The sequence below is a fragment of the Saccopteryx leptura genome, chromosome 1 (assembly GCF_036850995.1).
Source record: "Saccopteryx leptura isolate mSacLep1 chromosome 1, mSacLep1_pri_phased_curated, whole genome shotgun sequence".
Taxonomy (NCBI): domain Eukaryota; kingdom Metazoa; phylum Chordata; class Mammalia; order Chiroptera; family Emballonuridae; genus Saccopteryx; species Saccopteryx leptura.
Window position 1 is genome coordinate 71588262 of NC_089503.1, and position 22398 is coordinate 71610659.

A 22398-nucleotide genomic window follows, 5' to 3' on the forward strand; every position below is an offset into this window, starting at 1 on the left:
AAATTCCAAGGGATTTAGGTTCTCTATATCAGAAACTGGGGTCAAAGGCCAAGTACTAGAAAAGCTGCTGCTCCAGTGCCCCAAGCACTTAGAAAACTGTTTTAGGAGCTCCATCCCGGGTACCCACTTTATGACAAAAGTGATCATAGAAGAGATTTTGTTTTGTGCCTTGTAGTACAGCCACTAAGCTAGCTGGAAGAGCCAGGGTAGCGTGCCTCATACTTCTGTGTAGTGTTCTTGTATGACCAAGGAAATCCATTTCAGTTCTGCACAGTACTGGAGGCTGCCTGGAGTCCTGGTGCATGAAGGGGTGACGGGGCCACTTGCTTCTCCTGACACTCCCTTCCCTATGGTCCCAGTCAAGGGCAAAGAAAACACAATGTTTGTTTACTGATAGTACAGACCAGCTGCCCACTGGCAGGCTCAAGGGGGACAGGTGGGGTGTCTAACTGTGGAAGGCTCAGAAAGGGTGGGGGTTAGCTCCCTAGGTGATTCCCACATAGCAATTTTTATTTCAAAACCAACTTTGAAATGAGCTTTTGTAGCAGATAAAGAAAAAGCGATTTGAATAAGAACTTATTAGGAGTCAGTTTCCATAAAACTTTCTCTCCCTCTAGCTCTCTGCCTTAGGGTAGTCATATCTACTCCAAAAGAAATACCATCAAAAGAGCTTTACACAACTTTTGACATTGTGAGTAGTTTTATACAGCATAAACATTATACCTGTATGCTACATCAATAACAAGTGGATCATTTACTAAGTGCTTACATCAAAATTAGACTACAGCCTGACCAGGCAGTGGTGCAGCGTAGATTAGAGCATCAAACTGGGACAGAGAGGACCCAGGATCGAAACCTGAGATTGCCAGCTTGAGCATGGAGTTGCTGGCTTGAAGCCCAAGGTCTCTGGCTTGAGCAAGGGGTCACTTGCTCTGCTGTAGGCCCCCGGTCTAGGCAGATATGAGAAAGCAATCAGTGAACAACTAAGGTGCTGAAACTACAAGTCGAAGCTTCTCATCTCTCTCCCTTCCTGTTTGTCCCTATCTGTATCGTCTCTTGTCACTAAATAAATAATACTGTATTTTTCACTCCATAAGACGCACCTGACCATAAGACACAGCTAGGGTTATAGGAGGAAAATAAGAAAAAAAATATTCTGAACCAAATGGTGTGCTAAAATATTTAATAAAATACAGTAAATAAGACTAGAAATATCAGCAATCAAATTAGAAGCATTTCTGACTGGTGCCGCACCAAACAGAATGCTCCTCAATAACGGAAACAAAGCAGCTTGATGTTCTCTGGGGGTGGGGGCGCATGGAAGACACTGCAGCCTTGCCTGTGCAGCCTGTGCAGACAGGAGGCTCCCGCAGGGCTCTGAGACCCCCAGAAGGAAGCAAGTCTGGCAGGGCACAGATCTGAACTCGCTGCAGTGGCCGCTGGGGCATTTGTGGCATCATCTTCTCTGGAAGGTTTACAGTAAGCTCATCAGTGCTGTGGCCTCTTCATACACTCTGTGAGAAATCAAGTAATTCATTCTGAAAATGGCCTGGGATGGGGACGGCTGCCGCCTGCTAATAGTCTTATCTCTCTGCAGCGACTGCCAACTTTGCTAGCTGGAGAGTAAGAAGGTGAGGGCATGTGCAGGTTTATAACCCGATGCAGTTATGCGTTCAACAGCTGATTTACCTCACCTGCTATATTTTGATTAAAGTTAATATAATCCTGTGTTTTTTATTTTTCCTTGTCAGTGATGTCTGGGCATCAGAAAGGAGGCAGGAAGTGTGATCCATAGGAGAAGATCATCTGGGAATATAAAGAGTGGTCAACCATTTAACCACAGAGGGGAAAAAAATCCCCTTTTCAGTCTATACATTTGAATTAACAACAGCAGGTCAGAGAAAACAATGAACTATAAAACCAAAGACTTGATTACTTTGCCTCTTAGCTTATCAATCTGAACAAGTACCTTTTCTAGATAATAGCTACCTATACTACAAGCCCAAAAGCCGTTTGAACAAAAAATAAGATGGAGATATTTACAAAGCATCTTCACACACTGGAAACATCCACTCAAACACCAATAGAAACAAATCATATCTATGATAATGTTAACTTACAAAAGTACAATTTCCAAGTTAATAGGAATATGGTTTAATAATTGTGAAACTTAAAAACTGGTAATATAACAAAGTATATTGACTAAAGGCTACTTTTTTCCAACCATGGCAAATATGCAAACATTTATCAATGCACAAAGCTTTTAATCCTCTATTATGTACTCTGAATCCTACTTACTATTCAATAAGAAACATGGTAACAGTCAGAGGTTTCTCTGGCAGACATAATCACATGCATTAATATTCAAACTCAAAGCATGTTCTCCCTTAAACTTACCTGACCAAAGGCATCTGATTGAAAGACAAAAATGAACAATTTTAATAAGTAGTTCAATTTATCAATAAGAGCCTGGAAGGTAACCAAAAGTACAAAGATAGGCCTTTTTGGAAATTAAAACAGGAATAAACTTTACATTTTCTTAAATCAGCAAATATAATCACCTGAATATACTTTTATTAGCAAAGAAATGATACTGATGATAAAAAGAAAAAAAAAGAGAAAAAAAAAGAAAATGCACCTTAGACCAGAATAACATAACAAAAGTTTTGTGGAAGCTGTATTTTATTTGAAAATCCACCCATTTTTGCTAACATACATTTTAATATTGTAAACAAAAATAGAATCTGCAGAGACAATGCAACAAGTATGCTTAAACTCATGTACAGAATTGCTTTCCTACAACAAGCTTTCCTTGTTAAGGCCCCTCTCAACCCAAATGTTAAGATGTATTTACACAAAGCACCGATCAACAGTGCAGTTTATTTCTTTGTTAACTAAACTCTTGGCTAGACATTAACTTTAAAGATATTATTTCCTCTTATTTAAAAGGTATATGATCATAACATGGCATGAGCCAAATGAAAGGTTCAGGATTTTGTCCCCTTCCCACCCCCCCATAACATCTCCTAGTTTTACTGAAAAGAAGGAAAGTCTTGAGTGAAAGCAATTCCTCACATTCATTTTGGAAAGGCCCTAATGTCAAATGGAAAATAATGACATGCCAAGCACAAAGCAGTAAAGTTCCTTCCCAATGCACTAATGCTGAATTTAAAATGTAGTGCTTTTCCTAGTCAGTGAACTGTTCCCTTGCAAAATCCTAGGCACAGAATTGACTATGAGGATTAATGCATTTATAATGCTTTCCTAAATCCCATAGACACTGAAAATTTTTAAGTGATTCAGATCTATGGACTTGCCTTAAAATATTTAGTGCTCTGTATGTCAGCTGAAAAGCATTCTGAATCAGATTTATTCTCGTGGATAAAAATCAAACATACTGTGTACATCCATACTCATTTTCATAAGGAGGTTTGATACAATATTAATGTTACGTAAATTGATAATCATAAATAAATACAAATACTTAAGGAATGTCTACTGCAAACTGAATATATAATTTTTTTTAAAAACAAAGTTAACTTTAGTTACTATTTCTGTGAGGACTAGAGAAAAGAAAGATACTGCATAATTAAAAGTTGTGGTTTTGATTCCACCAACAAGTCCTGTTGCATTATAGTAATGAACACAGCTCTTCTCTCCAGACAGCTTTTCCAAATACAAATTTCACACTTTCCAAACAAGGGCTTTTCTTCGTAAGTTACTGATTATGGGTATTAATAGAAGTTGACAGAACTGAAGAGTTAGTCACCAAAAAGAGAGATCTTAGTCTGCAATCATGGCAATTCTTGGCTTTATAAACTGTATTAATACGTTCTCCTATAGACTAGTCCCAATTTCCTTCATGGGCCTCTCCTGTGTTACTGTAGCATTCTAATGGAAAAAAAGAGTTTAGAGACAGCAGTTTGGACTTTGCTGGAAGTAAGTATTTGCTGCTTGAGCACTTGTCTTTTTGGAATAATTCCATTCTCTTCCATCTAGTTACATAAACTGTATCTGGAAAAAAAAAAGGGGGATAAATTAATTCACTGCATTGTAGGATGTCATATCACAAATAAAAATGCTTTGTGTCTTTCACCATTCAACTGGCTCAGAAGTTTTCATAGTAAGCATGCTTATCACAAACCTTGGTTATAAAACAAAGTCAGTATTATCAGTTTATCATGCACCAGAACTCTGAAGCATAATTATAGGGCCTTCCAAATATCTAATTACTAAAACCGGTGAGGTGAAAGGAAGAAGACAAATGAATAACTTTTCCATGCCAAGTTCAGAAGATTTCTCCACGAACACAAATATTCCATGTAAAATTTCTTTTAGGAAAGCAAAATTTGAAACATTAGTTTCAAATGTTATCATAAAAGTAGAAATAATTAAGGGAACAGTAATGTTATGCTTACTGAATCATTTCTTTACTAATATAAAAAAAATCTGAAACATCCACAAAGGACTACTGTTCAATTGGGTGTCACTATTCACAAACACACTTCACTTCTTAAACCCATTAAACTGCTCATCCAAAGACAGTACGAAATTAAAGTGTTCATAAACTACTGCCAAATCAGAAGAGTACAAACCCAAGATCTAGAAGATATACTAAGCTGGGGTCTATAGCACCAAGAAAAACAAATTACACTGTCTTCCAGCAAAAACAGATAGTGTGGATCACATGAAGAATTCGTCTATCAAAAAGGCCCCCAAGGATTCACTTGCCCTTAACTAAGATAAATGAATGAATGAATGAATGAATGATGAATAAGCTGGGTTTTTTAAATGTTACTATTTTTAGATGAAAAGTGATATCTAAAAATATAACCCTTTAAAGAAATTGTTAAAATGAATTCTTCCCACTAACCCTGAGCATTACTTTAAAACTAAAGATGCTCCTAACCAATCTCTAAGCTGATGTGTAAAATTGAGTTGTTCTCTATAATTCTTGTAAAACTGACTAGAACACCCAGTTTTTAAGGGTGGTATCTGAACTCATCCATCTGCTGTAAGCAGTGGATACTTATATGTAAACATGAGAAATGGTCTTTTGATTCTATATCTTCTAATTAAAGATATTTTCCAAAAGTTATTTGTCTTTATGTCCTGTCTCAACCCATTTTTACTCTTCACCTATGGAACGAAGGAGGAAGAGGAAGGGGGGAACCTACGAGGCCTTTAAAGACACTGAGAAGAGTGACCGGTACTTAATGTTTGATCATTTTTACAAAGGATTTAAGTCCCCGTCGCCCCCAACAAGCAGCAATACCTAAAGTGATTTATAAGAAATCCTCCAAAGAGAGCTCTGCAAAGGGGTCCTTTCCTGCAGCTCTGTGAGGACTGGGGCTGGAGGGGCTGGACGCTGCCGACAGCTGGGGGAAAGAGACAGAGAGAGGGAAAGAAAACACCAGCTCAGAATGACAGAACATGAAAGCAGAAAATGTAATGAAAGAAGAAGTGGTTTTTGTTTTGTCATCTTTAATAAATATAAAGGCAGCCTTGATAGAAAATGGAATTATTAAAACAAAAATTTCAGTCACATGTCAAGCTAAAGGGTATCCATGGCATGTGTTTTTCAGAAAACAAACATTTTTGTTTCTGAAATTCCAAAGGAATAAAGTCTTTTACCTAAAAAGGTCGATGTAAACTGACCCACGGTTAAGACTCTTATTCTATGTGTTTGTGGGAAAGGGGATGAAGTGCACTATTGTGTTTGTTTTTTTAATGGAGGGAGGATTGCGTCTTATGTCCAGTCTGTCAAAAGCTGTGTGAACTCTGACTCAATCCAGACCCAATACATCTAGCTGCAATATTTTTTCCTTACTTCTTCATAGGACATAGAAAGTCATACCCTCAGTGCTCACACTATTTGCACACAGAGCTCCTGCCTGTTACCTAGATATGTATACTATGGGAGAGAAAAGTGACCTTTGAGGTGACCTCGTCCAGTGTTTTTCAACTGCCAACCTGTGGACCAATGCCGATCCACGAAAGAGTTAAATACCCTGATGCTGTACACCAGGGTGCTCATACATCATCGCCAGGGTGGCTAACTCCTGTGGACCGGCATGAAACTTCTGACAGACTGGAACTGGTCTGTGGACCGGCATGAAACTTCTGACAGACTGGAACTGGTCTGTGGACCGGCAGTTGAAAACCACTGACCCAGTCTAACCATCACATACTGTCTAGAATATAGAGAATTAAATTTAAGATTTCTTATTTAAATTCTGCTTCCTGCTTAAATATGTTTGCTTGATTCTTGGAATTTTCTCCTATCATTTAATTTGAATACACAGTAAAGCAAATAGACTGTTTGTTGAACTCAATAACATTACCTTAGTTATTCCCTCAAAGCAAACCAATGCCTGATGAATCAAGATCTCCATTTTCATATATATATATGATATATATCTATATCTATATATCTGTATAGATTTCATATATATCTATATATCTATATATCTTCATTGGACCTACTTTTGGAGTTTTCAAACCAAACATGAGCCATTTTGGTTTGGAATAAGCTTTGTAATTATTTCCTCCATCTGCGTAAGATTGTGGAGTCATATAAGTACAGAGCTATTACAAAATGAGCAGTCTTTTTTATGGGTGTTCAATTGAATGCTAAATCAAAGTCAACTAAGTGGCAATAATTTTAATTCATGCTTCAATATTCAAATCCTATAAAGGATTTCAAGCTTCAAATCAGTCTTCATTGGTTCAGAGTGATCTACCTTTTTATTTTTTTAAGAAAAACACTATGGAGAATGAATAGCCAGTAAGTTTCAGCAAATTCTACATCGAAAGTACAGCAACTTCCTGTTTTGGATGTCAAGATCAACTCATGGGTTTAGAAATCACCTTCAGTTACATCAGTGCTTGAGTCATTTTCCTAAGCCATACCTTGTTCTCTGAAGTAAATGTTCAAAGACAGTGGGAAAGATGATGGAATTATAAAGCAGATACAGATGGGAGGACAGGGCAGTATGTCTGGGTTTGGGGATTCAAGTATCATTCATACAAAGGTACAACTTAATTGGAAAGACATCTCTTCCTCCCCTTCAGACCAAGCATGAATAACTATCCAAAGGCAAAAAGATTTTGAGTAAAGTGATCATCAGTATCTTGAGCTGGAGGGAATTTAAGAATAACTGGGTTTCTCTCCAAAACAATTTTTCTCTTTCACTTGTAGTTAAAACTCTTGCTTATTGCATTTAGATAGCATTAAAATCATAGGTTTCCTATGAGAGCCCCATACTAAGATGTCTTCTGAAATCACATGTTTTCATGAGAGCAGTGATCTGACAACCTGACAGCCCCAGAGGAAACTCCCCCAAAGAACAGAATCAAAGAGAACACTTTATTCATCTCCACATATGAGCATACTGCTCGAGAGAAGTGACTTACAAATAATGTTGAAGAGGATCAATTTTCCTTGAGAGAAAGTACTTTTTCTAACTCTACTTTTACTATTCTCTTATGTTGGCAAAGTAATTACATGTACACGTCTCACACCTAAATATGTAGCTAAATTAAAACATGAGAAAAATATTCCTGCACTATGTTTCGTATCATCAATACCGATCTGAAGCAGATAAGAGTATGGCCCAGACTGGTTTGGCTGACTGCAGAGTGTGTCAAGGTCAGGCCCACACAGCAGCCCTTGACCATCTGGTCCCACTGGTTCCTGGCACCTGTACCAAAGCATAGGCCCACCATGCATGGGTAAGAAGCAGTCAGCTCAGAGAGTAAATGAGAAAAGAGAAGGAAAGAAAATATGCTGCAATAGCCCAATGAGTGCTCAAGGAAAGAGGGAAGAACAAAAGAGAACGAAGGAACAACAGGATCCTAGTGGGCAAGAGGCCAAGGATTTAAAGAGCCCAAGGAAGGACCCAGAAACTCCCGGGGTTGACTCTCCTTTCTTATCATTCTTATGAGTCAACTAAAAGCACATGCAGGGCTGCTAAGATTAGAGAATAAGGAATTAAAAAAAAAAAAAAAAACTCCAATTATTATTAATTATAAAATCATCACATTTTATAAGACTGATTGTAAATGACCATTTCAGTCAAATCCTACTACAAATACGCCATTAAAAAAAGAATAGCCTTTTATACATTTATTTCAAACAATATTCTCTATATCAAGATTCCCACAGACCTAAAATAAGTAATACAGCTATCAGTTTATTCAAATTAAGTTGATCTATAAATACCACAACTGAATATGCCTTTTAAACAAAGTGGTCAGTCTTGTTAATCTAATACAGACATACTTAAGTCTTCCTTTCTGATTTTATAGGAAAATGGAATATTGAGAAGCAGTAAAAGAGTAACATAAAAATAAAAATACTAGAATTTACAAGTAATTGATGACAGCAAGTCTTAGTTGAAATTCCTCTATGCCACTCAACCTTTAAATATTAAAATGAAAAAATAAGTCCAGCGTTACCAAAACTTCTTGCTTTCATCTTCACAGCAAAAAATTTTTGTCATAGAGGGTGTTTAGTAAAAGACGGAACACAGAAATTCTAAGTTAACTTTCATAACAGGCAAACATACCTAGAAAAAAAGAATTAAGAAAAAATAATTCTGTTGATGCGCTAAACATCATTGTTACTTTTTCATTACACTATTAACAGCTAAGAAAGAAAATTTCAGATTAGGATAAGAAACTAGCAGCAGTCTCAGAAAGTGAGCCTAGTACAACTGAGAGCCTGCAGAAGAAGAAAGGATTGGCTATTTATGGATAAACTTCTGACATATCACTGGCTGTGCTTAAAATTCTTAGAGAAGAGGCAACTTTGCCTCATTTTAACATCTGAATTTTTCAGTTGCCCCAAAGCTGCAAATGGTAATGCTTCAGAGACTCATTTTGTCCTTGCTGAAGAAGCAAATCAACATCTAAGGCAGTGGTAGTCAACCTGGTCCCTACCGCCCACTAGTGGGCGTTCCAGCTTTCATGGTGGGCGGTAGCGGAGCAACCAAAGTATAAATAAAAAGATAGATTTAACTATAGTAAGTTGTTTTATAAAGATTTATTCTGCCAAACTTAGTGAAAATTCGACATAAAGTACTTGGTAAGTAATTATTATTATAACTCTGCTTTATAAATTTTATAAAGTATAATTACTTTCCTACTTTATAAATCACCATTACTGTGGAACCGGTGGGCGGTTAGAAAATTTTACTACTAACAGAGATACAGAAGGGGGCGGTAGGTCTGACCAGGCGGTGGTGCAGTGGATAGAGCATCGGACTGGGATGCAGAGGACCCGGGTTCAAGACCCCGAGGTCGCCAGCTTCAGTGTGGGCTCATCTGGTTTGAGGAAAAAGCCCACCAGCTTGAACCCAAGGTCGCTGGCTCCAGCAAGGGGTTACTTGGTCTGCTGAAGGCCCAGGGTCAAGGCACATATGAGAAAGCAATCAATGAACAACTAAGGTGTTGCAACGCACAATGAAAAACTAATTCTTGATGCTTCTCATCTCTCTCCGTTCCTGTCTGTCTGTCCCTGTCTATCCCTCTCTCTGACTCACTCTCTGTCTCTGTAAAAAAATAAATTAAAAAAAAAAAAGTGGGCGGTAGGTATAAAAAGGTTGACTACTCTTGATAAAGGAAAAACAGGTATACTTGCTTTGCATGGGAGCAGTTTTATAGAAACAAGGAACTGAATCTAATCCTGGCTCTTTTATAAAATGCAGTTTACAGCAGTGGTCCCCAAACGTTTTTGGGCTACAGACTGGTTTAATGTTAGAAAATATTTTCACGGACTGGCCTTTAGGGTGGGACGGATAAATGTATCATGTAATCGAGACAAGCGTCAAGAGTGAGTCTTAGACGGATGTAACAGAGGGAATCTGGTCATTTTTAAAAAAATAAAACATTGTTCAGACTTAAATATAAATAAAATGGAAATAATGTAAGTTATTTATTCTTCCTCTGCGGACCGGTACCAAATGGCCCACGGACCACTACCGGTCCGTGGCCTGGGGGTTGGGGACCACTGGTTTACAGTATCTAGACCTAACAGCCACATCCCCTTTTATGATATCTCAAAAAATGAAATGAAAACATACATAAAATCACCCAGAAAGTGACAAATATATGTGTGCCTGGCATATATTAGTCACTCAAATATGTATTAGTTCAACCCTCCCAACCACCTACAATCAATTGCTCGTCTATTCTACTAGAAGCAGCCCAGCTCAGTGTCATCGAGGCGGTGCTGCTCTTGCTTCTGTACTGTGTTCTCAACACTGTTTCTCTTATAAGGGTTACTGTGCTACCATCGACCTGTCACAGTGCTTCCACATTACAGTCACATTTAGGCTTCTCAGATGTGGGAAACATATTTTACCTGTCTTTGTTCAGCAATAAGCAGTGACTTACACACAGTAAGCATTCTATAATGTGTTAAAATAAAATGTTTTTTCTCTGGTGATAAAATAAGCTTTATATATAGAAATAGTCTCCCAAGTAGGATATTAGAAGACAATATTAGAACTCCTCTGTTAACTTTTTAATTTAAAATTTCTATTTTTCATGTTTTCAATGTACCTAGTATACCGCTGTAGGAATATATAAACATACATATACTGAGGATACCTGTTAAAGAATATTTTCATGATATTGCTGTGCAAACATTTAAGAGATAATGGCTCTACTAAATAGAATTCCAAAGACATTAGCTATAAAACCAAATCACAGAATAACAAGTTGTTTTCTGATAATGTTTCGAACATGGTCAGGCCACAAGTGGTGCATTTGAATCCACTTGCACAGAGATATAAATATATAGTGTAGTGTTACAATATTTTATATTAAAGAGTGTTATTCCTTAGCTGTCTCTGTGAAGTGTGGTTAAAAGAGAAGGTTTCTCTCCTGTATAAGGTAGAGGGCCTGTCCTGTTGAGTCTCTGTTAACTGTTTTGGGCTTTGCTTGACAAAACCCCATCTTGAGCTCTGCCTATTAGTAACACCACACAGTTATGCCAACATTACTCCTGTCACCCTCAAAATACTATTCATCTTATACTAGACAGTGATCTAGAAGCACTTCTCTTTGAGGAACGCTGTAGCCAAACCTCTCTACAACTAAAGACTACTACTGCTTGAGAACCTATGATAACTAAGAACGGTTAACAGAAGGAATATGTTATTCCAAAATGACATCTTTTTTTTCACCCCTTAAGTGAGAAGTGGGAAAGCAGAAAGATAGACTCCTGCATGCGCCTGAACGGGATCCATCCAGCAAGCCCACCAGGGGGGTGATGCTCTGCCCATCTGGGGCCCTTGCTCTGTTGCAATCGGAGCCATTTTAGTGCTTGAGGAGAGGCCATGGAGCCATCTTCAGTGCCCGGGGCCAACTTGTTCCAGTGGAACCTTGGCTGCGGGAGGGGAAGAGAGAAGTAGAGAGAAGAGAGAGGGGGAAGGGTGGAGAAGCAGATGGGCGCTTCTCCTGTGTGCCCTGACTGGGAATCGAACCCAGGACTTCTGCATGCCGGGCTGACTCTCTACCATTGAGCCAGCCAGCCAGGGCTCTAAAATGGCATCTTAAGTCACTTCATCAGAATCATGGCAACCTAAATTGACAAGAGTTAAAGTAAACCAAATTGGAGAAAGAAAAATAGATTGCAAGATTTACTAAACTCATGGGAGAAAATATTAACTGACCTATGCTAAAAATAAACAGTACCTTCCATATATCAGAAGTGGTTCCAGAGGTAAAAGAAATTCTTTTAAAACTCCATTTGACAGATCGGAATCATAAAACCTGGCTCAGTTTATCTGAATAAAATGTTCACTGCTGATTCATACTGAATTTCAACTTTTTACCCTCAAACACCAAAGAAAAAGAAAAGCTAAGGCTTATGTAAATTGGTACTAGAATGAGACAAGATAACAATTTAAGTGGACTACAGTACACCACTTATTTGCTGTTTATTAGAAATATAACACTTTAGTTTGATTTTTTAAAAAATCCAAACTGTGTTCCATATTTGAGCTTGAGGCTACCTGATTTTACCTGACTTACATATTGGTCTTCCACCAAATATGTCTAAAAAGATAGTTTAGACTTAAGACATTTACAAAAAAACTTTCTCTCCCCACCCAAAACAGACAGCTTATAAGCGATACTAAGTTGAACCAAATACAAATTTTAATTATTATAAAATAAAGCTTGATACTTAGGGTAATACCACTTCTACAAATGCTAAATCAATTCGGGTGTCACTAATATAGTCCTAAAGAGTGATGTGTCTGGTTCCTGTGACGAGTCCACAGTCTCCAGCCCGTGTGGATGACTCAGGCCCTAATGTAGACCACACTCAACTAGGTTGTCCTGTCCAAAACTCTCCACTGACCCTAGTCTATCTGTGTCAGTCAGAGAATACTGATCATAATTATGGTGTCAAAATAATTAACTATGAATTATTTATAATCAAGACAATTTGTAATTCATGGGAAGAAATATAAACTGTATTATATAATAAGCCAGAATTTGAAAATAGGGAAACACACTGAATAAACGCAATTTAAAAAAAGAAAGCAACTTTGTAGAATTTTCTTCTAAAAACAAAGTCCTTTATAATAAATAATCATTAATTTAAAAAAAACCTTCCACATCCCTAAGTGTATTACAAATATTTTTTTTTCTTTTTTTGTATTTTTCTAAAGTTGGAAACAGGGAGGCAGTCAGACATGCGTCTGACCGGGATCCACCCGGCATGCCCACCAGGGGGCGATGCTCTGCCCATATGGGGCGTCACTCTGCCGCAATCAGAGCCATTCTAGCACCTGAGGCAGAGGCCACAGAGCCATCCTCAGTGCCTGGGCAAGCTTTGCTCCAATGGAGCCTTGGCTGAGGGAGGGGAAGAGAGAGAGAGGAAGGAGAGGGGGAGGGGTGGAGAAGCAGATGGGCACTTCTCCTGTGTGCCCTGGCTGGGAATCGAACCTGGGACTCCCACATGTCAAATATTTTTGACAGCAAAAATATAAAGTATGCAAGGTAAAATCGCCAATTTATAAAGAAGCTGAGGCTCATCAGTTACATAGGCAACTTGCCCTGAAACACCAAATTAGTGAGGAGTTGGCTAAGACTGTTGAACTGTGTGTCCCCATCCTGCAAAATGGGTATTGAAGTCCTAACCCCCACGTACCCATGAATGTGACACAATTTGGAAATACTGTCTTTGCAGATGTAATCAAGTAAAGATGAGGTCATTAGAATGGGCCCTAATTCAATGACTGGTGTCATAATTTATAGAAGAGAGAAATGTCCCATGAAGACAGAGATACAAGAAGAATGTCATGTGACAGATGCAGAGATTGAAGTGTTATAGCCAAGGAAAAACTGGAGCTACCAAAAGCTGGAAGAAGCAAGGAAGGACCCTTCCATAAAGGATTCAGAAAAGGTATTACCCTTATTTCCAAACTTCTAATTTTGCAGAACTGTGAAAGAATACATTACTGCTGTTTTAGGCCATCAAAAAAGGTTTACACTTTCTTATGGCAGCCCTACAACACCAATAACACCCAAATGCAAACCTGCCGACTCCAAGGTTGGTGCTTTGCTTTCTCTCAAAAATCTGCAACCCCAATTAATGTCAACTCAGCTCAGCTAGAATTTATAGCCATACTTAACATAAAGAAAAGAGTTAGAATAGAGAACTTTTAGAAAGAGACTTCTCCAGTAACTGTTAAGAGTCAACATAGCCCTGGTGCTTTTTATACACACAGTGTTCTATAACTTCACTAGCAAGCACTGCTATAGCACTTAGAATAATAACTTAGATAATAATGTAGAACATACAACACTAAATAGCAAGAAGATAAACATATCTGGGAGGGCTGAAGTACTCTCAAAAATATTAATTTGATTTTAAGAGTGAATAAGCAAGAGAACAGGAGCTATAAGTTATGCCCTAGGGAAGTAATGGCTTCCAAAACACTTCAGTGACATCATGGTCACTGACGTTCATCATGAAGATTTTGTAGAACTTCACAGTCACCCAAGATTTTACAAATATGTTCTTGATTTTAAGGTAACAAGAGTTTTTACCTTTAAAAAAAAGTCCTGCCTGACCAGGCGGTGGCGCAGTGGATGGAGCATCAGACTGGGATGCAGAGGACCCAGGTTCAAGACCCCAGGGTCGCCAACTTGAGCGTGAGCTCATCTGGTTTGAGCAAAGCTCACCAGCTTGGACTCAAGGTTGCTGGCTCGAGCAAGGGGTTACTTGGTCTGCTGAAGGCCCACGGTCAAGGCACATATGAGAAAGCAATCAATGAACAACTAAGGTGTCGCAACAAAAAACTGATGATTGATGCTTCTCATCTCTCTCCGTTCTTGTCTGTCTGTCCCTATCTAGTCCTCTCTCTGACTCTCTCTGTCCTTTTAAAAAAAATAAAACAACAAACAAAAAAAAGTCCTCAGCAAAATCCCATTAAAATGTTCTTACTCTACGGGTTGTCTTATTAAATTAACAATGATCACCGAACAGAACTCCTCACATTTTTGTTTTACTGACTGGTGTATGTACAATTCCTAAAGTAAATTCTCTCATGGCATCTTCTATGAGGCAATGATGAATGAGCGCAACACACTGCCGACAGAGCAAAAGGCCTTCAGAGAATACAGCTGGGCAGTCAGCTGACAGAAGAGACACTGCCAACACCCACAATTCCCACACCAAGACAGTAAGAACCCCCCCAGAAAACCAGCCTAAAAGCAAAGGGAGCCATTAGTTCTTCACACAAGAAAGTCATAAAGAAGGCCATTTTTGGTTAAGAAGCCAACAGTACTCCTATTTAGAAGTGTAAAAAGCCCTCACAACAAGTCATTGTTTCCTTTCATACATTTAACTGATGTCAGATTTATTTAAAATCGGCCATTACAAACAAAAACACAGCCATCGTTTTGTTTTTAGCCACATCCTCCATAAAAAAAAAACACCCAACACCAATCAAGAAAATTTAAAAATCAAATGCCCAAATGTGACCCTCTGTGGTTTTCATATTGCTTTGGGAAAATAGATCAATAAGGAATCACTGTTAGTTTCTCATACAAATAAGTGTACAGGACATAACAAGCACAACAACCCTGCCCTGCAATGATCTTCCACATCTATACTGACTTAGAAAACACTCCTTTAAAAAATGTTACTTCACATCACAGTGACTTTCAAAAGAAAACTGAAACTAAGTTAACTCTCTTCATGCTTAGTATAACATAATAGCTTTTATCATAGTGCAATGCAGAAAGACTTTACAAACTATTGTTCAGCAATGGACATTTCAATTTATATACTAGCAACTACCAGAAATATTTATATAAAACACCAGGAAGAGAAGATGTAAGAGTCCTCATTCTCTCCAAGTTAATAAACAGACACATTATTATCCCACAACTATAGATCACAAAGTGAGCAAAACTGTGAAGAAGCACAGAAGAGAGAAAAAAAAAGGCAAAGCATTAACCAAAGGAATCTAGTATTTTCCATGTAGTCAAACATGTAGTCTAGGAGGATTCACTACTGTACAACATTTTTTTTTTTTTACGAGACAGCGAGAGTGTCAGAGAGAGGGACAGACAGGGACAGACAGACAGGAATGGAGAGATGAGAAGCATCAATCATTAGTTCTTCGTTGCGCACTGCGACATCTTAGTTGTTCATTGATTGCTTTCTCATATATGCCTTGACTGCAGGCCTTCAGCAAACTGAGTAACCCCTTACTCGAGCCAGCGCCCTGGGTCCAAGCTGGTGAGCATTTTGCTCAAACCAGATGAGCCCGCGCTCAAGCTGTTGACCTCGGGGTCTCGAACCTGGGTCCTCAGCATCCCAGTCCGAAGCTCTATCCACTGCGCCACCACCTGATCAGGCTGTACAACATATTTTTTAAAGCATGGCGTTACGCATGAAATAGAAGAACTTAATACCCATCTTGAAGCAATTAGCACTGCTCAATATATCTAATAAAGAATAAGCCAGTACAAAAACATGGAGAAAAGGATTAAGTGTATAGAAAGCATAATTTTAATACTAAACTGCAGTTATAACGAAGACAATTTCCTAAAAACACAGAGTAAACTTCCTCACTAACAAGCACTGATACAACACTTAGAATAACCTAGATAATAATGCAGAATACAGAACACTAAATAGCAAGAAGATAAACATATCTAGGAGGGCTGGAGTGCTCTCAAAAATATTAATCTGATTTTAAGAGTGAGGAAGCAAGAGAACAGGAGTTATAAGTTATGCCCTAGGGAAGTAATAGCTTCCAAAACACTTCAAGGAGCAGGGAAAGATTTTTGGCAATGGCTACAGAACTGGGATTTAATTAAAAGATTTTACTTTGATGGGATTTCATTTTACATTTAAACTATCATTTATTTTATATGCACAAAGAGATGTCTTCTGCCTTCAAGGGATTTTGAATTCCAGTTGAAAAAAAAAGAGAGAGAACAATGAAAAGGTAATTTGTGGCCCTGAACAATTAGCTCAGTGGTAGCGCATTAAAGAGGTAAAGCAAAAAGTTCACTTGTTTGACAAACTGTTCAAAAACTCTTCAAGAGTCAGGTATTATTCTAGGAACCAGGGACACAGAACTAAAGCCACATAGAAGCCTGCCTCTGTAAGGCTTACAGTCTAGTATAAAAGTCTCTTGATAAGACTGGATGGTGAGATGTGTAAGCAGACAGAGACAGGTATCAGGTAATAAGTTCCATAAAGAAAAATAAGGCAGAATAAGGAAAAAATTTCAGATCTCAGAAAGTCTGGAAAGGAACAAGAGATGAATAAAGAATGCATAAAGAGTAAACACATTTTTATGATCGACGAAGGACTTCTGGAAAAGACAAATAGCAGAACACTGGATACTTATTGAAAATTGTAAAGGCATGGGAACTGAAGAACCTTTGTTTACTCATGATTACTTTTACAAGAGACTTTGTGAGGTAGTTTTAAGACATTAGAAAAGTTGAGGGAATGTCTTGTATGTTCAGTTATATTTAGATTTACTTCCTTAGATTTTAGAATATGGAGATAAGATGCTACAAATACTGCTACAGAAGGTCGTTCAAGTCTCTACATAATGGATTAAATTAGAAAAGCAAGGAACACAAGGGAGACTTGTAAAATAAACATGGGTTCAAATCCCGGTGAAAGCTGTAGAAGGCAAGAAGGTGGATCTAATGACAGCAAAGGAAGAACTAGTGGGGCTCTGATGAGATACAAAGAGAACAAACAGGGAAAGGAACCCGAAGTTAACATTATAAGATTCAAGATTCTGACTTTCAAACGATTCAAATCACTGTATGTTAGGAGACCAAAGCCATTCACTGCCATAGGATTTTCTTTTTCTAGTTCTCAAATTGATTCCTTCATGTGCTCTTTTCAATCAATAATATTAAGCAATAAGAATTCATTTCAAAATGACTTCTCAACTAAAAACGTATTACCCTAATGTTCTCATTCTAGTCTATTCTGGAATAAAGCAATAAGGTTAAGGCATTTGTCATGTTTCTTTTCATTCAAATGGCAATTCTTACACTTTTTGGGTATTTCCCTGAGTGAGTTATGTGGATTTTACAGGCAACAAGATATAAAACCTGGGTTGAGAGTAGATGGTAAAAGTCAGCAATGTTTTTAAAGGTAGAATGTTACTAAGATTTCTTTTTAAACCATATTAAAAAGAAGAAAAATATAAAATGTTCCAAGGTTGACAGTGTTAACCAGAACTGCAGAGAATGTTCTTGACAACTACAGTAGTTACATCCTGGATGTATAAATGCGGTTAGAATCTAGCAGGAAACGCGAGAAAGTATGGTTCTGATAAAAAGACAGTGCTACTGCCCCAGCCATAGAGATCAGTAGAGACATAGTGCGGCGTCAGTGAGCACTGGACCAGGATTGGGAATTTCTGGGGATAAACCGCATTTCACTAGTTATTTAGTTAAAGAATCTTTCCAAGTCTCATCTTTTCTAATCTATAAAACAAGATAGTGATACTAAGCCCATCTACCTTAAAGGTTATTTTGAGAATAGGGTAAAAACAATGCATGTGAAACTGCTTGGTAACTCTCAGACAGCATTCAAAAGCTTAAGGTACCAAAATGTTCTGTTTCTGAGACAGGAGCTTGCAAGACAACATCCCAATAGGGTGCAGGGTTTAGCCACACATCAGGGAAAAAACTTCTGTTGTCAGCAATTCCTGGTAAATTTATAGCTCTGGACTACATAGCTTTTTTTCTTAACTACATTTAAGTTCTTATCACTTAGTCTCTCACAGCAAAGAAACAAATTTTTAAAAATAAATGATATATATCTGAAGTTAAAAGAACAAAGAAAAAACTAAAGGACAAGAGGAAGAAATATACCATATCTCCCCATGTATAAGATGCACTCTGTTTTGAAATATTTGGGGTCTAAAAACTGAGTACATCTTATATAGTCGTAGCAAAAGTGTGGCATTTAAAATGACATAGATGGAACTGAGGACAAGGCAATATATGAAGACAGTGATTCATCATCAGACACAGATGAGGACAAGCTAATGGATGGGAGTTTTGACAGTGATGAGGAGTTGTATGAATTTTATGATGAATAAAACTTGAGTTCAATAACTTTATGCAATACTTTTTTCATATTTCGGGCCCCAAAATTAAGGTGTGTCTTGTACATGGGAAATACGGTAACCTCAAGAAAACATCTACATCAATACTTAGGGAAATCATTAACATCTTAAAAGATTATCAAAATGTAGTTTGTATCTTTAGCTAGTTAAGTCAGTATTTAAAAAGTACTGCTGGCAAAAGACAGGAGAGAGAAAAATGATATATACCCATAACCCATTTTATAGAAAACAAATGCAAAAAAATTAACTGATTTAGAAAAGAATAATAACTGCATCAATTACCCTGACTCCCAGTTCTTTTCATTGTAAAATACTTAATTGATTAAGAATCAGAAGGAAAAAGTCACTGTAACGAACATAAGAAAAGAGGCATCTGGGAAATATATAAATTGCAAAGAACACGGATTTTACCTCTTAATAAGAACTAAATTCAAAAACTACTCCCAGTTACTGTTACTCCCTGAAGTGCCAATTTATTAAAATGAGTTCAACACTTAAAAAGGCTGAAAAATCAAAGGCTCTCCTATGCTTCACTAGTCTAAGAAACACATACGGACTAGATTCAAACTGGATCAACACAAACTAATTCTGGCAATGCAACACGATATACACCGACATATGTAACACTATATGCATTCAAGGGGAAAAAGAATAACAAGTCCATTACCAACTGCACTGGCACTGCAAATGCCAAGGCACTGGAGCTCTGAGCTCAGTGTTTCTAGGGTTTACAAAGGAGATCCATGCCCGAATCCTGAAGAGAAAGTAGGCTCCTTAACCTCAGAAAAAAAATCCATCCTATGGATTCCCCAACTGTAAACTTTCAATTTTTCATCTTTTATATTTGTAATCTGCTTGTCTTTTCCTTCCAAATTATCAATATTCCTAAAAAACTAAAGCAAATCAACATTCACCATGAAGGAGAACAATGCTAATAATTTGTTATTAAGCTGTATAAAAGTTATTATGATATTAAGTTGTATAAAAAGACTTTTTCGCATTGTATTCCTTCCACATCAAGCACATTAAAAGTTAACACGTAGCACATTAATGAATACCTGAGCTCCTGATACAGGGCCAAAGGGGTTTGGTGGTCTCATGACAGGCTGGCTGTATATTAATGTTGGCTGTGTCATTACAGGTACACTCCCCATTTGAGGCGGCTAAAAAAATAGAAAAATTTCAAGTTAAGGAATGTTGACTGATATCTCCCTTATTATAAATAAACAAGAAGAATGATAGGGAGGAAAATTACTACTATATTTGCTTTAAGTTAAAGGGAAAACTACTGTAAATGCAAGTAAGACTGGCAGCTATAAATTTTAAAGAGTATTTTGGTATAAAAGTCTTTAATGTGCCCATTTTTAGAGTTTGTATAAAAGTTTAGATTTTTCTATACAATGAGTTGTATGAAATTTAAACCTCACTACAGTATAGCAGACAAATTAGACCAAAATGTTTTCAAATTTGCCAGTTTTAGATATAGGGGCACCTAAAACAGTAAAATGACTACGACATTTCAAAGTAAACTGTCTTTGTAATCAAATCAAGTTCTTGTGCCATCATGCAAGTGATCAATCACAAGTGAATACAGCTGATTCTCTGAAGAGGTTTCCTCTCTGTGGTTATTTCATTGTATTTCAGAGATTTTTAGGAAGAATAAAATGAGGTTTAAATTTATACAACGAGGTAAGAGTTCATTCTTGACTAACTGAAAACAGAATCTCAACTGACCATCTCTTACTTTAAAAATTACCACTCCATGGTATTTTTAACTTTCTATAAATTCTATTTAACCTTTTCATTAGACTCTTATTTGTAGAGAGAACTTCTCACTTTAACTTCACTGCCTGAGTTTTTGTGAAGACTCCTTTCTTATGTAATGGCACCAATCCAAAAGCTGTGAAACGTCTTCACATGCAGGAATCTTACATCTTACTTTCATAAGACGTAAATGAAGAAGCAGCACAGGAGCCACTGCAGCAATACCAAGGGATGCAGTGCTGTCTCCCATCAGCAATAGCTCCTCAAGCATGTACAGGGGGTTGAACCCAGTACCTCCATTCCTCATCTAAGTGGGTCTATTTATGAAGAGTTAGAAGAGTTAAGAATGTGGACTGTGGCCAGCTTAAAGGTTAAAAGGCAGTTTTGTACTCTATCTACCAACCACTGTTATAGAAAAAAATTTCTGGCTTTGGTATTAATATAAAGTCACAGCAACAAAGACTTCGAGTTAATGTTTGGTAGGCATTTTATACTTCATTAAATACTCAAAGTTATGATAGAAAAATAAGCCAAGTGCCATTGTGAACATTAATAAATGTTATTTGTTGTATAATAACTATTCTAGAAATACTTATAAAATCAATGAATGCCTTGGTACACACAGGTTGTGTTAGGTACTAAGGGTATGAATAGCAATAACTTCTTTTTGCAGTTAAATTTGTAATAAAAGCATGCTAAATATAAATCAGTCTATTTTCAAAAACTAAATAGAAAAATACTTACAATCCCATATCCTATCATGCCTGTTGGTGTAGTAGCAGGATAGGCCATTACAGGGGGTGCCTGAAATAGTGAAAGAAAAAATAAACAAGGGAGAATAACTCCTGTGTGTCAAATGAGCTCAAGAAATAATAGCTGCAGTTCCACTAAAAGAATTGCTAAGACAGCTATGATTAAACGTAACACTTGTGACCATTAATAACTGTCACTACTCAATGAAAAAAAAGGTGTCTTGCAATTAGCAGAAAAGCAGAATGATTAAAAAGAAAAAAACATTTAAACTTAGATACCTAAATGGTGATATAAGATTTCAACAAGCTTTTATAGCTTCAAATATCTTCAGATTTTAAAAAACATTCAGTCTATTTTAAAGTCTATTACTTAAAAAATATTTTAAAGTCTACTACTATTATGAAAAATGTTTACTCAGAAGAAGTAATATTATTAAATGTTTTCCTGAGCACTTCAGCTTTTAAGCAAAAAAATTTAAAAAATTAACCCAAATCGCCTGACCAGTGGTCGTGCAGTGGGTAGAGCATCGACCTGAGATACAAGGTCACAAGTTAGAAATCCTGAGGTCAGTGGCTTGAGTGTAGGCTCATCTGGCTTGAGCATGGGATCATCAACATGATCAACATGGTCGCTGACTTGAGCCCAAGGTCGCTGGCTTGAGTAAGGGGTCACTGGCTCTGCTGGAGCACGTGGTTGAGGCATGTATGAGAAGCAATCAATGAACAACTAAAGTGCTGCAACTAGAAGTTGATGCTTCTCATCTCTCTCCCTTCATGTCTCTCTCTCTCAATCTCTCTTAAAAAAAATCCCAAATCAATGAATAATTTGATCTTCCAAAAAGTTAGTTTCTAAAGACCTCACTTTTTTCAAAGAACCCCAAAGATTTCAAACCACTATGGGTATGACTATTTCAATAAAGCACATAGTTCTTACACAAAGTATGTATATTAAAATTCCTCCTTATTGACTCCATAAATTATTTACACTATATTCTGCAAAGCAGCAAATGAGAAGAGCAATACATTTTTTAAGTCTGTTTATGCTTTAATGCTTAAAATAGCCACTCACTACTAAGATGTTTAAGTTTTCCTCTTTCTCCTACTTCAACTCATGATCTGTAAATGTATCTTCTGACCACAAATCATTTTTGATATATTTGCTGTCTTAACAACATTCCCTGTGTGTGTTACCTTATAATGAAACTACAACTGAATACAGGTGAAAGACCAATAACACT

At 37.2% G+C, this 22398-nt stretch overlaps 1 protein-coding gene across 12 annotated transcripts in view; it reads right to left on the reverse strand.

Moving 5' to 3' along the window:
• Nucleotides 1–2664: 2664 nt before the first annotated feature.
• Nucleotides 2665–22398, reverse strand: part of PICALM (phosphatidylinositol binding clathrin assembly protein) — a 140118-nt gene continuing 120384 nt past the window's right edge. For 11 of the 12 annotated variants that reach the window (XM_066370215.1, XM_066370204.1, XM_066370263.1 and 8 more), the window contains 4 exons: nucleotides 21153–21212; nucleotides 19703–19807; nucleotides 5276–5378; nucleotides 2665–4014 (listed from right to left, as the gene is read on the reverse strand). In XM_066370215.1, the coding sequence (XP_066226312.1) occupies nucleotides 5286–5378; nucleotides 19703–19807; nucleotides 21153–21212 (258 nt within the window). In that variant the 3' untranslated portion in view covers nucleotides 2665–4014; nucleotides 5276–5285. The remainder of the gene's footprint in view (nucleotides 4015–5275; nucleotides 5379–19702; nucleotides 19808–21152; nucleotides 21213–22398) is intronic. The other variant, XM_066370226.1, reaches the window with a different exon arrangement.